This window comes from Rhinolophus ferrumequinum, chromosome 3, assembly GCF_004115265.2.
Source record: "Rhinolophus ferrumequinum isolate MPI-CBG mRhiFer1 chromosome 3, mRhiFer1_v1.p, whole genome shotgun sequence".
NCBI classification, from domain to species: Eukaryota; Metazoa; Chordata; class Mammalia; order Chiroptera; family Rhinolophidae; genus Rhinolophus; species Rhinolophus ferrumequinum.
Window position 1 is genome coordinate 73840291 of NC_046286.1, and position 16006 is coordinate 73856296.

Here is a 16006-nt window from a genome sequence, read left to right on the forward strand (position 1 = left end):
CCACACAGTGAAAATACAAAGACATTTTTATGATGGTTTCCGAAGTACAGGCCACAGAGCCACCATAGTGATATATTTCTAACAGAATCCTTTATATTATTTTTTATAATTAACCTCTCTTAGATTAATAGCAAACCAGGGTTATCCATTATTTCAGATGATGCTTCATGGCAAATGCTGGTATAGCAGTTTACTTGCCAGTGTATTTTATTTGATGAAGCATCTGAAGGGCTTTGATTTTATAAAAGTGAATGAAGCCACTGATAAAAAGAACAAAGGAAATGCCTGAGAAATTGGTTCAAGGGGAAGGCGAATTTAAGTGTGTGTGGATTTGGGGCATCATGAGCCACAGGTTTTACTCTGTGTTTCAATCTTGGCGATTTTCTTAAGGCCAAATTGGTTTGCAGAGTGTCCCAACTGTTTAATTCCAGTATAGTCTACATACAGCCAAGCCATCCATGTCAAAGCAATTCTTTCCTCCTTTAATAATAGAATAGTCATATCTTATTGTATTTTAGGTCTTGTGGAGGGGGAGCTATTTTAAATCTGGACGAATTACAACCTTTTAGCTAATTTCCCCAAGCATCACCATTCTTATCCTTTAGACACTTTCAATATTTCTACAAATATTGAAGTACTTAATACTACTTTTCCTTACACAGATCCAGTGCCCCACTTGCCAATTCATCTGGTGTTTTAAGTGCCACTCTCCTTGGCATGAAGGTGTTAACTGCAAGGAATACAAAAAAGGAGACAAATTGTTGCGTCACTGGGCCAGCGAAATTGAGCATGGGCAGAGGAATGCCCAGAAGTGTCCAAAGTGCAAGGTGAGATAACCTTTAGGAGGAAAGGACAGAAACGCGTGCATCTGAATATCGTTGAACAATAATATTACAATATTGAAGTAAATCAAATGTATAACTTTCTTAATGCAGGTATGGAGAGAAAGAGTATTTGCTGTTTCATTTGTGAAGAGTAACTAAATTGAAGATTTGATATAAAAGCAATGCATATCCTTATTTGTATTACATTTCAAAATTGAAGGAGTCTACCTATAAATATTGATTTTAAACGTCCAAATTCTTATTTTCCATTTAAAAATGGAAATGTGTATACAGGGAGAAGCTAGAATGAAAATGATATACAAGTATTATTTCCACTTTGCCACATGTGCTATAATCACTTCCGTTAAGCAAGCTCTGAATACTTGTAATCCTTTGCTTTTCTTCCCCTCTGCCATTGCTGATCATTTTAGGATTATGTTAAACTGATCATTTGTTTTTTTGCAAATCTGGAGAGATAGAAGCTAATAGCTAAAATCAGGGCTTAGTAATTTTATGAATTCCCAGAAAGAGTCTCCTATAGAGAAATCAACGAGTCCAGCCTGAAAACCTTGGATTTGATGCTTTCAGGATAGGAATTGTTGAAATTGGAAGGTTTTATTTAAAGCTCACTTTAGAAAATTATACACTACATGTATATGTGCACTCTACCCTATGTGGTTTCCCCTTTTTGCCAATTTTTGGAAATCATGTCTAAATTTTCTTTTAGGAACAATTCTGCAATTCCTTCCTGGAGACTTGGTGCCAGATAAATGAAATTTGAATTATCAGAAAAGTTTTTAAATTAATCATTGTGAATCCCACTTGAAGTAATAAAAGTATATCTGAAACTGATTAATGAGCATGAACATAATGCACACATTCATAATGCCAAATTCAAATACTAGTTTATACATATAGTAAGTAAAACTGTTGCCTAAAATAACATGTCGCATTCTTGGTAATTGTAAAAAATTTTTGAAATACTTTAGATGACCTGGCTGTCTTAAAAGTGAGATCTAAAGATGTTTGCAATAAAGCTCTCTTTGTTTTCCCCGTAGAAGGCAAATTCATCTGCAATTATCCTTTTGGCTTTAGGGCTGCTTCAGATCACTGCATTTAATTGCTCAGTACATATTTATTCCTCATTCACTTAAGAACAATGAGACAGTAAGGCCTTTCCCCCGTTTCTGTTGTTGCCTTTTCAGTTCATTCAAAGCTACTGTTCAGTTTTATACTAAACAAATGTTAGTAGGAATTTAGGAGTGCTGTTAAGTCATTCTACTGAACACTTTGTACATAAATATACTTTACATCTCTCTGGAAAGCTGTGAAAACAATTACCAGTTACCCTGGCTGTGAGACATGCTGAATGAGCAATACTGCAGCATTATACATTGGGGAAACTCTGAATGAATTGAAGTAATACATAAAAACATACATTTGCTACCGCAATCTCTTCATCTAACATTAAATGGACTCTAATGTATAGAAAGAAAAATCACCCAACTGTAAGGGCTTTACTGAATGCACTAAAAACTTCCCCCAGTTTTAACAAATATAGAGTTAAGAGGAAGTATAGATGCTGATTCCCTTTGGAAGTAATACTAAAAGGTTAGGGCTTTAAAAGGAATTACCTTTTATGAAGGAGCCAAGGAAGATGAATATCTTGTAGCAGATAATCTACTTTCTGGGGAGATTTAAGTTCCATAAAATTGATGTCAGTTTAAGTCATATTTTATGACTTGTTTTTAATACAAATGGTTTCAGATTTCTTTTAAGCATATGAACTTAAAGCTTTGCATTTTCTTAATTGTGATTTTTCTCTTGGACCTTTAATTGTATTTTATCCATGAAATATTTCTATTCTTATAATAGAAATCAGTGCGGAGATATTACTCAGTGGATTAATATTTATTTTGTAGTCCAAGGCTTTTACTTTCATAAATAATCCTTTTAAATTTGTAAATATAAAAAAGGAAGATTCTAGGAGTTTGTGAAAAAGAAAAATTTTATACAATGCTTCCAGGAGAACAAAACAATGATTATATATTTTCATATGAATATGTTTTCAATAACGATAATCAAATGTATTTAAAATTTTGTTGTGACTAAAGTATATTTCTATTTTTATAACATGCATAGGTGTAGTTGTTTAGACTAACTCATGATTCAATAATAATTTTGATTTTTAAATGATTATTTTATTTGTAAAAGTCATATAAGATATAATAGAAATTTGGAAAAGAGAGGGAAAAAATTTACCTGGAATCTTGCCATTCCAATATTCTCACTCACTATTAACATATTTAGTGTGTCTCCTCAGTCATTCCCCTATTTAAGTAACTTTTTTTTTAAGTTTTAATTGTACTGTGCAGATAATTTGACATTATTTGTTTTTCCACTTAATATGTCAAACCTTTCTCATGTTACTAAGTAGTTTTCATAACATTTATTTTATTAATAATGTAATCTTTGTTTAAATATCCCTCTGCTATTGGATACCAAAATTGGCTTTGTTTTGGGTCGGAATTTTTCTTAAAAAAAAATCTACATGTTATATATTATGTGTTGATGATACTCATCTTGAATATGTTGTTTTTCCATATTTAGGACCTTTAAAAGCATGTATTTCTAAACGTAGAATCACTGGGTCAAAGGATATCAATGTTTTTAGAATTTTGTACAGATTGGCAATTTGCTTTACAAAAAGATTGAAACAATTTATGATTCTATCACAAAAATATGAGAAACTGTTCCTCTATGAGTGTTTCTTATTAGCATTTCAAGCATTTTTAAAATGCTAATTTAATAATTTAAAAATATTTTGTTATGTTTTGAATTTCCTTGTTTGCTTTTATATTGAATATAAATTCATGTATCTTTGAGTTTGTAATGCCCCGTTTTAAATTTTATGTTTATATTCTTTGCCCATTTGTTTGGGTCAGGTTGGGACATATTTTTTATTACAAAATTATAATAAGCTCTTTATTTGAAAATATTAACTCCATTTCTAGCATATTTTGTCTTCTAGCTTCTACGTTTTTTTTTTGTATCAGTGATCTTTTTTGTTTTTTTACTTAATTGGTGTGTGTGTGTGTGTGTGTGTATTTTCTTTTACTTTTTAAAATTTTTTGTTTGACCAAATATATCATTGTTTTTCTTTTTGGATTGGTACACACACACAATTTACATATATATATATATATATATATATATATATATATATATATATAATTATATATATATAATAATTTACACATACTATATATGAAATTGAAAATAAAATGTGTATATATATTTATATGTTTACATATATTTTATACATATTTTGCTCCTAATCTTAAAAAGTTATCTATCAACCAGAAGTTTGATGAAATGGTCTGTTTTCTTTCTTTCTTTCAACTATTCAATTTCTAAATATTTTAACTATTTAACCCACACATAACTTATTTTGATGTTTATTATGCATTAGCTTCCTAAATTAATTTTTCCAAATTGAGACCATCTAATCTACTTGTATTTATTAAATAATTCTCCCCTACCCATTTAGTTGTAATTTTTTTCTAAACATGTTAAATTAATACATATAATCTTTTCTGAGCTCCCTATTCTTGTTGTTGCTAATTTTTCAAGAAAATTCTGTGCTTGTCCTGGTAAGTGTTAAATTATCATGCTTTTGTACCCTGCATATGTATATTTGCCCATTCAAGCAAAGTTTGATAATCTATTATTTATTATTTTAATTAGTATTACAAGTATCAATAAACCAACTTTTCTTTCATTTGCTTATAAATGTTATTTCTCCTGTGATGAGTTTTTAACCTTTCTCTCAAGTAGAAAGATCAATTTAATATATGGTATAGTATTACAAAGAGATTTATGCTGAGAAATCAAAATTGTTATTTATAACTGAATTGTGGCAAATAACCAGGATGAGTATTAATTTTTTTCCTCCCAAATATGATCAAGATACTTATATATGTGTGATTTTTTTATACTAAGGTAAAAATATAAAATACTTTAGGAAGTTATTTATTCATAAGATATTCTTATGAAAAGTTAATAGCAACATAATAAAATCAAGTTTACTTAGTCATTTTTGTTTAAATCTCACTGCTTCTTAATCAGTCACCCTTTTTATCTTAAAAATGTGTTTCTCTTTTATATAAATTCTTAACTTGCAGAAAATATATGCTAATTTTAAAATGTCTTTCTTGAACATAGTTGCCACAAAATTGCATCTAATGCATGATCAGTTTAACTTTAAATTAAATAAAGTTTGGGGGACAGAGTCCCAGAGAGCAGTTTCCAAGCTCTCGGCCTCACGTGGAAAGGTGCTAGCTCGGGCAGTAGATGGCCATCAGCTGTTACCGGTTAGCCATTTGCCAGTAATATAACTGCGGTGGTGATGCTAGGGGGTTGGTTGGTTAGTCGGTTGGCAGGCAGGCAGAGAAGCGGATGGCGGATCGTGACTAGCAAGTGCAGTTAGCAAGTGGATTGCAGTTAGCAAGGGGTTGTTGATTGGCAGAGAAGCGTGGATTGCAGTTAGCAAGTGGGGTGTGTTGGGTGGCAAAGAAGCAGACTGCGGATTGCGGATCATGTAGCTCCTGCTTCCTGTATCTCCAGCCCAGACGTCAGCGAGAATATAGTGGTATGATTCCCCTATCCATGGCTCCGTTGGTGTTCCTGTTTGGCCTCACCATATCCTGCGTTCTTATGCGGGGAGTGGGACCAGAGACCCCGCATGACAAAAGTAATAGAAGATTTAAATTGTGTTGGAGGTATTAGAATATTCATTCAGTTTCACATAAAAATTTATTTTGACACTATGTCTTATAGCACAGATTAGATACTAAACTTTGAGTTAATAAGAAAAAAATTGCTAAGTCAAAGAAAATGAAAAGTTAGATACACACCTAAAAATTAACAAACATAAACTTACACAACACAAAACAGATAAGTAAACAAATTTTAAGCAAATGTACACTTTAGATTTAAATTTTTAATGAAATTTTTTGGAAACAATATCAGGAGTCAAGTAGTGCTTTTTTCCTATTATAATTAAAAAAACACAAAATTACTGTCTTAACCATTTTTAAGTGCAAACGTTGCTTTTTAATTTATGGTTTTAAAAGCTTCAAATACTCAAGTATTCTAAAGTGTACAGTCATTATGATTCTTTAAATGATAGGGTGACATACCACTAACTAAATTAAAAGCCCAAACCAAAGTAATCTATTTTTAATGTTACTTTGTCAGAAATTGGCTACTACACGTAATTTATTGTTCAACACATACTTTTTAAAAGTCTGTTTAAAGGAAATTTTTAAATAAATATTTATTTTAATTTTTTTATAAATGTGTGTCAGGTGGTAGCAAAACCCCAGCTGGATATTACTAAAGCCCTGAAAATTTTAGATTTTAGAAGAATTAAAAATATCTAATATTCTTATCTAATAGTATAATAAACATTATTAAAGATAAAAAAACATTTATGAAACCTTCAAGAATATGGGTGAGAACTTGTAAGAATGGTTAATGATCCAATCTTCTGGTTGTTCCTCAAAAGGTTTAGTATTAGTCAATTAGTGTTATTTACCTTAACCAGGTTTTGACTGTTAGCCATATTTTCTTTTTCCTTTGTAAAATTTTGAATTGTTAAAAACTCATTTTTCCAAAGCCACATTTCTGCACTGTGAGTATATATTTTTTAACATGCGTACTTTCAAAAGAGAGGTGGACACACCATCAGGCCCTTTAATGTGATAATTTGAGGCAGGCCAGTTTAAAGCAAGTAGTAAGTTAAAGTTAATAACCAATTGTATAAAGACAATAGATAAAGAAGCATTGTTTCTTCAAAAATATTTCTGAAGCAAATATTGCATTATGTTAACATTATTAAAAGTGAATGGTGACTCCATATGTGCCTGTTACATTATTATCTTTAATTTGTTAAATGTTTGAAATAGTTCATGATTAAAAATAAATAAAATCTAACAAAGGAACAGAAAGACTAACATTACAGCTTTCTGGAGCTGCTTAAACGTCTCTATTTGCCTACACACCTCTAAGGATTTGGCTGTTACATATTTTTTCCTTAGGTAAAAGTTAAATGTTACTCAGAATATTGGGCTTACTAAAGCAAAGTTGGGTTAATATTTCTCAAGATGGTTAGCATTTTGTTTTTAATTTGGAAAATTAAAGGAGAATTCCTCAAACATACCTTCCCTAAATTATCTTCTTCCTTATTTTCATGTAAGAGAAATATTTATATAAACTTTTATGTAACATTGTATAGATGCAGTCACAGCCAACTAGACTACATGCAACTGGCCTCTTGTGAAATATAGATGGTATATTACAGAATTGTACACCTGAAACCTATGTCACTTTACTAATCATTGTTACCCCAATAAATTTTAATTAAAAATAATAATGATAATAATCTCACATATTTGTTTAGGACATTTTATAAGGCATTGAATAGAGATAATTAGGAAATTATACATCTCATAGGCTACTATAGATGTAATGTGATTTATGAATTCATGAGTAATTAAGTCACTTATTTTATTTCAGCGTCATCATACATATTCCCTATTTCTAAGTGACAGGATAGGAAGGAAGGAAGGAAGGAATGAAGGAAAGAAGGAAGGAAGGAAGGAGGGAGATAGAAAGTGCTGAATTCTGATATGCTATATATATTTATTTTATTCATGAAAATGCCTTTGTATAATGCTCTTTCTTTGCTGTGCTGGCACAGTAATAATAACAACAACAACAACAATAATAATATCTAACATATACTGATATCACGATGTGTTAGTCTCTGTTGTAGTTTTATACATATGTTGTCTCATCAAATCCTTAGATGTGATACTAAGATGCTAAGTTCCAATGTGCCATCCAGATCTTAATTATTAAGTGCCTTTTGGTACAACTCTAAGGTTTTTCACAGTAATAATAAATTGATAGGGCTTAGTAGTATGTATGTTACTTTTGTTGTCTCATTTAATTGTGAAAAGAAAGTTGTGAGGAAAGGGTAATTACCACCATTTCAAGATGTAGTAACAGTTTCAGAGAGGTTAAGTAACTGGACCAAAAAGCAGGAAAGTTAATTATGTTCATTCGTGATTTCTTGTGAATTTAGAATTAAGAGGACTTACTTGTTATGATATTTCCCTTCAGATATTTTATTCTCTTAAATCCTGCAATAGGATGCTTTGGGCACAAATGTATTTTCAGAGATAATGACTAATTTGCCCCTGTTTACATAAAATGAGCACAAAAGCTATGTCTGTGGGCTCTTACTCGTATATCTGAGTTGTAGCTATGTCGTCTATGGTTGCTGAAGAAAGAACTTGAAATATTAATGGTGGATCTTATAGATAATCCTGCAATACTCTAGCATTGCACACACCACTGGAAAAGTACATTCAGGGTCCAATGACTGCTTTCAAATAGTACCCATTCTGGCAAAAAAGCTTCTCCTTGACGACTGGTTACCCATTTTAACTCTCTAGATTGCTTGAAACCACTAAATTTGGAGCAGTGCTTATCACTGCTACTAGTTTCTTCGTGTGGCAAAGTCTAGATGTTAGTTGTAAGAAGAGTCTGATCAAGTCTGATCAAGTGGTGTGGCAAAGTCTAGACCTTAGTTGTAAGAAGAGTCTTCCAGTCTGATCAAGTCTAGACCAAGAGTTGTAAGAGTGTGGTGGCAAATACTTTCTAGGATATTAAGTGTATTGCATCCAATGCCCCAATTTTATGAGAAATCATTTTAATATTTGTTTACTATCCTGAGATTAAATTTATAATATGACTGCATATAACATTTCATTAAATTATCAGTAGATTGTCCTAATTATAATATAAAATCGAAATAAATGAAATATCATGAAATAACATGTATTTCAGCATGTAAAAGCTCAGGTACCATGACATTAAAAGATACAAAGAAGCAGTCAAATTTTTTAGCCTATTTATAAGGCATAAATTTGGATTTAACAAAAATTTGAATTTAAGAAACTTTGAAGTGAAGCTTAAATATTATCAATACCTACTCTTTATATTTGACATTTTGAAATGAGGATAAAGTATATATGTATGTTTATATATGTATGCATACATATGTATGTATACATGTAGCTATATTGCTAGAAAATTCAATATACATTAAGCTATGCAAACATATTTTGCACTTATATACAAAATGGAGTTTGATTCTGAATACAATCAGTCTTCTCAATTTACGTAGTAGTTATATAACTGAAAAATCCATTATCTATTAAACCATGCAAACGTTATTTTGCATTTATATGTGAAATAGAGTTAGGTTCTATGTTCAGATTTATAAACAGATTTCCCCTGTATGAAATGTCTAACGTATTAGAGACCTTTGTGGACAGAACCTAACTCTGTACTGTGCAGGATATCCCAAGGATTGTAGGACAGCCCTAAATGCCAGCATCAGCCAACCATCCCCCTCCAAAAAACACACACACACACACACACACACACACACACACACACACACACACACACACACACACACACACACACACACACACACACACAGCCTCTGAAACATCTCCAGGGAGCTGAGAGCCCTTATTGAGAGCCTTTGTTGTAGTCTCCTGAGAGGGATGAAGGCCAGTGAGGGATAAAATCCAGTGAGCTGTGTAGACAGGAGATTGACTGAGTAAAAAACTGTCCATTGTCCATGTGAAGGCAGATGGGGCCACTTTTGCTAAAGAATCTAAAGCTTTCTTAGCCAGTTTATTTATTTTCATTTCAAGTTTTAAGAGTTGTTTTTTTCTTTCTACAGCAAACTCAGAATTCAAAACGGTACCAATTTTGCTGGGCAGCAATCCATAGTCAGAATATAAAGGTTTGGGGGAACTGTGAGCAAGGTATATATTCAGATGCCTGCTCAATGTCTTACTTGCCTTAATAGACTTCTCCAACAAGAGTATATCTTCCTCTCTCCAAGGCAGTTCTTCTCATACTTTCTTCATCTCGGTAAATGGCAACTCCAACCTTACAGCTTCTCATGTCAAGAATTTATATTATCCCAGACTTTCTCTCACATCCCAGATCCGTCAGTCATTAAGTTTTGTAGATTGTACCATTGAGATATGTACATCTGACAATGTAACTTTACTAACAATTGTCACCCAATAAACTTTAATTAAAAAAATAAAATAATAAATAATAAGAAAAAGAAATATATTGAGAATTTGACCACATCTCAGCACTCCCACTGTCTCTAATCTGACACAGGCCATCATCATCTTTCTCTCTCTAAGATTTTTACAATGGCCTCCTGACTGTTTTCTTATCTTCACAGTGTTCTTAACCCAGCAGCCAGAATAAAGCTGTGAAACATAAGGCAGATTATGTCACCTGATGCTCAAAACCTCCCATGGCTCCCATCTCACACAGAGCAAAAGCTAGTCCTTATAATGACAATATGAGCCATCATACTGTGGACACCCCTCAACCCCATTATTCGGCTGACCCAATATTCTACTTCCTTCATCCTCCTCCAGCTATACTACCCTCCTTGCAGTGCTTCAGAAACATCAGGCATGTTCCCTTTTCAGTCTCTGTTTTTGCTCTTTTCTTTGTCTGAAATATTATTTCTCCAGATATCTGCATGGCCAACTCTCCGCCTTTCATGTCTTTGAGCAAAATTCAGCTTCTCAGTAACCACCTTCCCCTACCTCAACAGGTAAAATGCCCCGTATATGCTTTATTTTTTTCACCATATTCTTTATCACTCTTTAATGTAATAGATATATTTTGCAGCCATGAGAGCAGGGTTTTGATCTGTTTTGATCCTTAAAGTAGCTTTAGCATTTAGAGCAGTGCTGGGCACTGTGTAGTGCTAAATAGATAGTTGTTGAATGATCAAATATCATTTTTCTTTCCTCCATACATGGACTTTTAGTGAGAATCCATTATGTGCTCTGTAAAACATAGTCCTTTTTTTCATGAATATCATAGAAGTTGAGACACAGTCATTACACTGAGAAGGGTAAAGCACTGTTACACTTCAGTAGTGCTTTGCATAGTATTATAAGAGGGTTCATGGTGAAAGGGACATTTCATTCATCTTGGGGAATGTTGAGGATTATTGGATGGATTTTTGGGGTGATGAAAGGTATCCAGGAGGGGGAGTATTACAATTATAAATACAAGGGCACAGAGCCAGGAAATTTGTGCTGTGTACAAGAGCCACAAGTACTTTGTGGTTCCCTTTGACTAAGGTTCACAGAAGGAAGTGGTGAAAGGTGGGGCTATAGAAGCAGACAGAGGCCTTGGCTTTGCATGCAATGTTAAGAAACTTGGATTTTTTTTCTTCAGACTGAAAATTTGTAAGCAGGGGAATGCTGGTATCAGATTTATATTTTGTTGGTTGTTGATTATATAAAGGTAGTTGTAGATATCTAGAAGGAAATTATGACAGTGTGAGCTAAGCTAGTAAGTGGTCAAATGACTGGAGAAGAGAAGAAGGATTAGGTAAATGTCTTGGGCCTAAAACTATCTGATTTTCGTGACTCGTTGGGTGTGGGAAGTAAGAAGAATATAACCACCAGATATCTAGCTTGGGTGTCTAAATGGCTGGTGATACCATAAGCAGATAAAATAATAAAGATGGACCTAGTTATATTTTGCTGTTGTTGGGCCAGCAGCCTGTGGAATGGTGATGAATTTGGTTTTCCATATTTGACTTTGAAATGGCTTTAAGTCATGTAGGTAGGTATATATATGACCAGGAAACAGAGGTTACATGAGTCTGTAGCTCAGGAGCCAGGACCACAGTGGAAATTAAAAAGTGAGAGTACGTTTTGTACACCTGAAACTAATAAAAAAAAAAAGAGACAGAGAGACAGAGAAGAGAAAAGAGAAGAGAGGAGAAGAGAAGAGAAGAGAAGAGAAGAGAAGAGAAGAGAAGAGAAGAGAAGAGAAGAGAAGAGAAGAGAAGAGAAGAGAAGAGAAGAGAAGAGAAGAAAAAAGAAAACAAAAAAGAAAAGAAAAGAAATGAGATCCAGTGGAAGGAAGTTGAAACAATTTGAGTGTGGAAGAGATTACCCAAAGAGTATGTGCAAAGTGCTGAGCCATGGATGGAATTAAGGGATAGGTGAAGAAATAGGAACCTAAGAGACATAAGAAGAGCACCTGGAAAAGAGGTGACATTGAAGCAAGAGTATATAAAAGGTCAGAAGGAGACAGTGATCAACTGATTAAATGACACTGAGGGATACAATAAGATAAGAATTTAAAATTTGAATTTGGCAATTAAAAGGTCATGGATAATACTCATTTCTTCTTTTAATACATATTTATTGAGAACACACTATATGACAGGACCTATGCAAATGCCTTTAATAAAATATTAAACAATGTATACATGATCTGGGCCCCTTTAGATCTTATCAACCGGGAGATAGAGGGTTTGAGTGGAGGAATACAGATAATTAGAGAGTTTTAAAGTGTAGAGTGAGAAATGCTGGGACAGGGCTGGGGCAGGTTGCTTCTCATTTCATGAATACAGTGCCATGAATATGCTGTGCTGGGGATACTCTCCCTACCGCTGAGTCCTGTTAACTGGTGAACTGCTACTTGACCTTCATTTCTCAGATCAAATGTCACTGCCCTAGAAAAGCCTCTTCTGACCCTTAGACCAAATCAAGCCCTTTCTACTAAGTACTCTCTTCACACCTCGTCTTTTTCCTTCATTGCATTTGTCATAGTTTATGAGCGTATATTTATTTGTACAATTGATTAATGTCTGTCTACAACTTAGATAACAAGCTTTAAGGAAAGGAGCCATGTCAGATTTTATCAATGGACAAATAAATAGTTCTTGAGCGCATGAATGAGTGAATGTTTCCTGGAGAAAAATAGCGTATTGGATGTCTCGGTAACATGGGGTTGCTGTCAACTGAGGAGGAATAAATGCAGTGAGTACAGGGTATTCTTTTAAGAAGCGTTGTAGAAATGGAACGGTGAGAGTAATTATTGACTAGAAGGTTATGTGGAATTAAAGGAAGGATTTCTTAGGATTGAGAGATACCTGAACTATTGACATGCTAAGCAATGTCACAGAGGGAAAGGGGAAGATGAATGTGAAGGAGGGGAAGACTGGTATCTGAAGATTTCTGAGGACAGGGGCCAAAGGGTCAAGGGCAGTATGGTAAAGAAGAAGGAAAAGTAGGGGCTACTTTGTAGTAAGCTCTACCCCAAGGAATAAGAATAGGACAGTACTCTATACTCCTCTCCAAGAATTGCTGTCATCATACATCAATCATAAATCTTAACTTGAAATCCGTAGGAAATTTCCTGTAACAAAGAAAACCAGTACACTGCAGGACAATAAAGTTGTCAGAGTATTGGCTTTTAAAAGCTAACCTAGCAGGGGACACCATCTAATTTTGAAATCAACATGTTATTTGTGTTCTGTTTTACAATATAGTCTAATAGAGGTAACCACTTTTAGTTTGATGTGACAGACGAGGATTCACTTATCTCTCCATTTTTTTTTCTTCTCCTTCCAATTTTTGATGGTGATTTTAATTCTTCTTTTGATTATCTTTTACCTTTAAATAATGTGCTTAATCTTCTGTTCAATACACTAACAATTTTAGATGCTATATGAAGATCTAGCCGTCCTGCAATTCTTTTTGCTTCTTCCCATTTCCCATATTCTATAAGCTATAACTTTCTTTATATATTGTCAAATTAAATAACACTCACAAAATACAATATTTAATACTTCTGTTTTTTCTAAAGGACGATTCTAATGTTTAAAACCCAGTTGGGTGTTTACATAATCAAGAACATATAATTATGGAACTTAAGATTATGTTTCCTTTTCTGTGAGATCACAACTTCTAGGGAAAGTGCCCTTAGCATCCTTGTTCACTCTCAATTGCTCAATCATGCCATATTTGGTTACGCCTCAGATTTGGAACTTACATGCCATTAGTTTTGTTCTGCTTTTCCTGAAAGTTCTCATTGTTTTTCTTTTTTCCTTACTGAGAGTAGGCATACCCATTTTATTTACCATGTTATTTAATATTTAGCTCCTGAGTTATTTTATTGCTGGGTGTATATTCCATTGTTATCTTTTAAAGATGTTCTTAAAACCAACTGACTTCCTATTCTAAATTGGACTTAATGCTTTTCAGCTTTTTCTGAGATTTCTTAGTATTCATTTTTGTATGTGCTAACATTGTCTTTCCTTGAATTTTACGTTCACTTAATGAAGTGCTTCCTTGAATTATGTCCCCAGAAAAGGTACAGAGGAGTCTTAGCAGCGCTGGAACTGTTTTATTTTTGCTCCATATATTAATTTTTATAGTTGGACAGAATTTTAGGTTCATAATATTTTTATCAGATCTTTGAAGGCTTTGTGTATATGTTTGCATTTTTAAAAAATCCGTACATATTCTAAATTGGACTTAATGCTTTTCAGCTTTTTCTGAGATTTCTTAGTATTCATTTTTGTATGTGCTAACATTGTCTTTCCTTGAATTTTACGTTCACTTAATGAAGTGCTTCCTTGAATTATGTCCCCAGAAAAGGTACAGAGGAGTCTTAGCAGCGCTGGAACTGTTTTATTTTTGCTCCATATATTAATTTTTATAGTTGGACAGAATTTTAGGTTCATAATATTTTTATCAGATCTTTGAAGGCTTTGTGTATATGTTTGCATTTTTAAAAAATCCGTACATTATGGAGAATTGGTGTAGTGAGCTAAGTAAAGAATTAAGCATTACTCATGGGATTTTTTTTTTTTTAACTTTCCTCATAACTTGCTTTTAATCAAGTCTTCCAGATATCAAAAGCCACCAAGGCACGCACATATAAAAAAATACTTTTAAAAAGAGTAAATTATTTCTTGGTGACAATAATATATAATAGTTAATTTAGTTATCATTTCCTGCTTAAAGAATAAAATAAGCCTTCCTTTCTTGGTGAAAGTGGAGATAAATATTTGTGGGCAGAATACGTACTGAATTAATTATACAATGGGTTAGATATTTAGCAGTTCATTTATTCTTTCTCCTTATGATTAAGTAGAATCTGTATGAAAATAAAAAAGCTGAATTCTAGTTCTATTTTTAGATACTTTGTGCGCATTTTATTAAACTAAATATAAACAACTTGAGGAAGACAGGTACTAAATATATATATATATATATATATATATATATATATATATATATATATATATATATTATGACAGGTGTTGATGTATACTATGAAGAATAGCATAGGCTCAAAAATGGTCCATGTTTTTATTTTTGTCTATGACAATGTGGACTTGGTATCAAAAACTCTTATTAAATATCTGGAATATGCTGAACATTCATGTCATGGCTTATAAGTGTAAAGAGGTATAAGCAACATTTAGTTTCAATATTCAACTCCTTCAGTATTAACAATCCTTATTTGTTATAGACGGAGAGAGATAAACCCTGTGAGTAATAACAAACCAAATGACAGTTGAAGTTTATGAGCAGTCGGCTTAATCTAATGAATTAAGAATGTCTCTTCGGTCCTATTCTGTCTCCATCTCTTAAGTAAAAACAGAATTTTGATTCTAAATCACAGCCACTTGAGTGATTCATTTGTTTTTAAGCAGAGCTAAACTGATGAATGTTTTAAAGCTATAATAAAAAATCAAAACAGCTTCATTGAGAAATAAAATAAAATTTATGTAAATATAATTTAAACCTACATTTTAAGGCTCGATATTTTAAAAATAAACAAAGAGGGATTGTTAAAATGTGATATTTAACGATATACACAAGAGAACTCATTTAGCATATGAAATTTATTATCCCCTGGATGTCAGGAGTTCAAAATTACAACTTGCTTAGCAAATGTGAAAAATAATGTCTCCTGTTGGACCTTAACTTGCGTTGTGTCAGTTCATTTCTCTGTTAGTATCAAGTTATACTTATATATAATCAAGATGTATTTGCAGTAGCATTAAAGGAAGCACTGTGTATTTAACAGCTGGTTAATTATGAAATCATTTTTTTCATGATTAAATCATTGCCTTTATGTATGTAAAGTATTCAAATTAAGCTATAGAACTATGTAATCCTGCAGTGTACAAGGTTACTGTAGAGTATTGTCAGAGCTTGGAATTTCATCACTTCTTG

At 32.7% G+C, this 16006-nt stretch overlaps 1 protein-coding gene across 2 annotated transcripts in view; it reads left to right on the forward strand.

Moving 5' to 3' along the window:
- Positions 1 to 16006, forward strand: part of RNF217 (ring finger protein 217) — a 119595-nt gene that overhangs the window by 89961 nt on the left and 13628 nt on the right. The window contains exon 3 of one of the 2 annotated variants that reach the window (XM_033100951.1): positions 663 to 827. The exons of the other annotated variant lie outside the window; for it this stretch is intronic. Within the exon in view, the coding sequence (XP_032956842.1) occupies positions 663 to 827 (165 nt within the window). The remainder of the gene's footprint in view (positions 1 to 662; positions 828 to 16006) is intronic. 2 annotated transcript variants of the gene reach the window in all.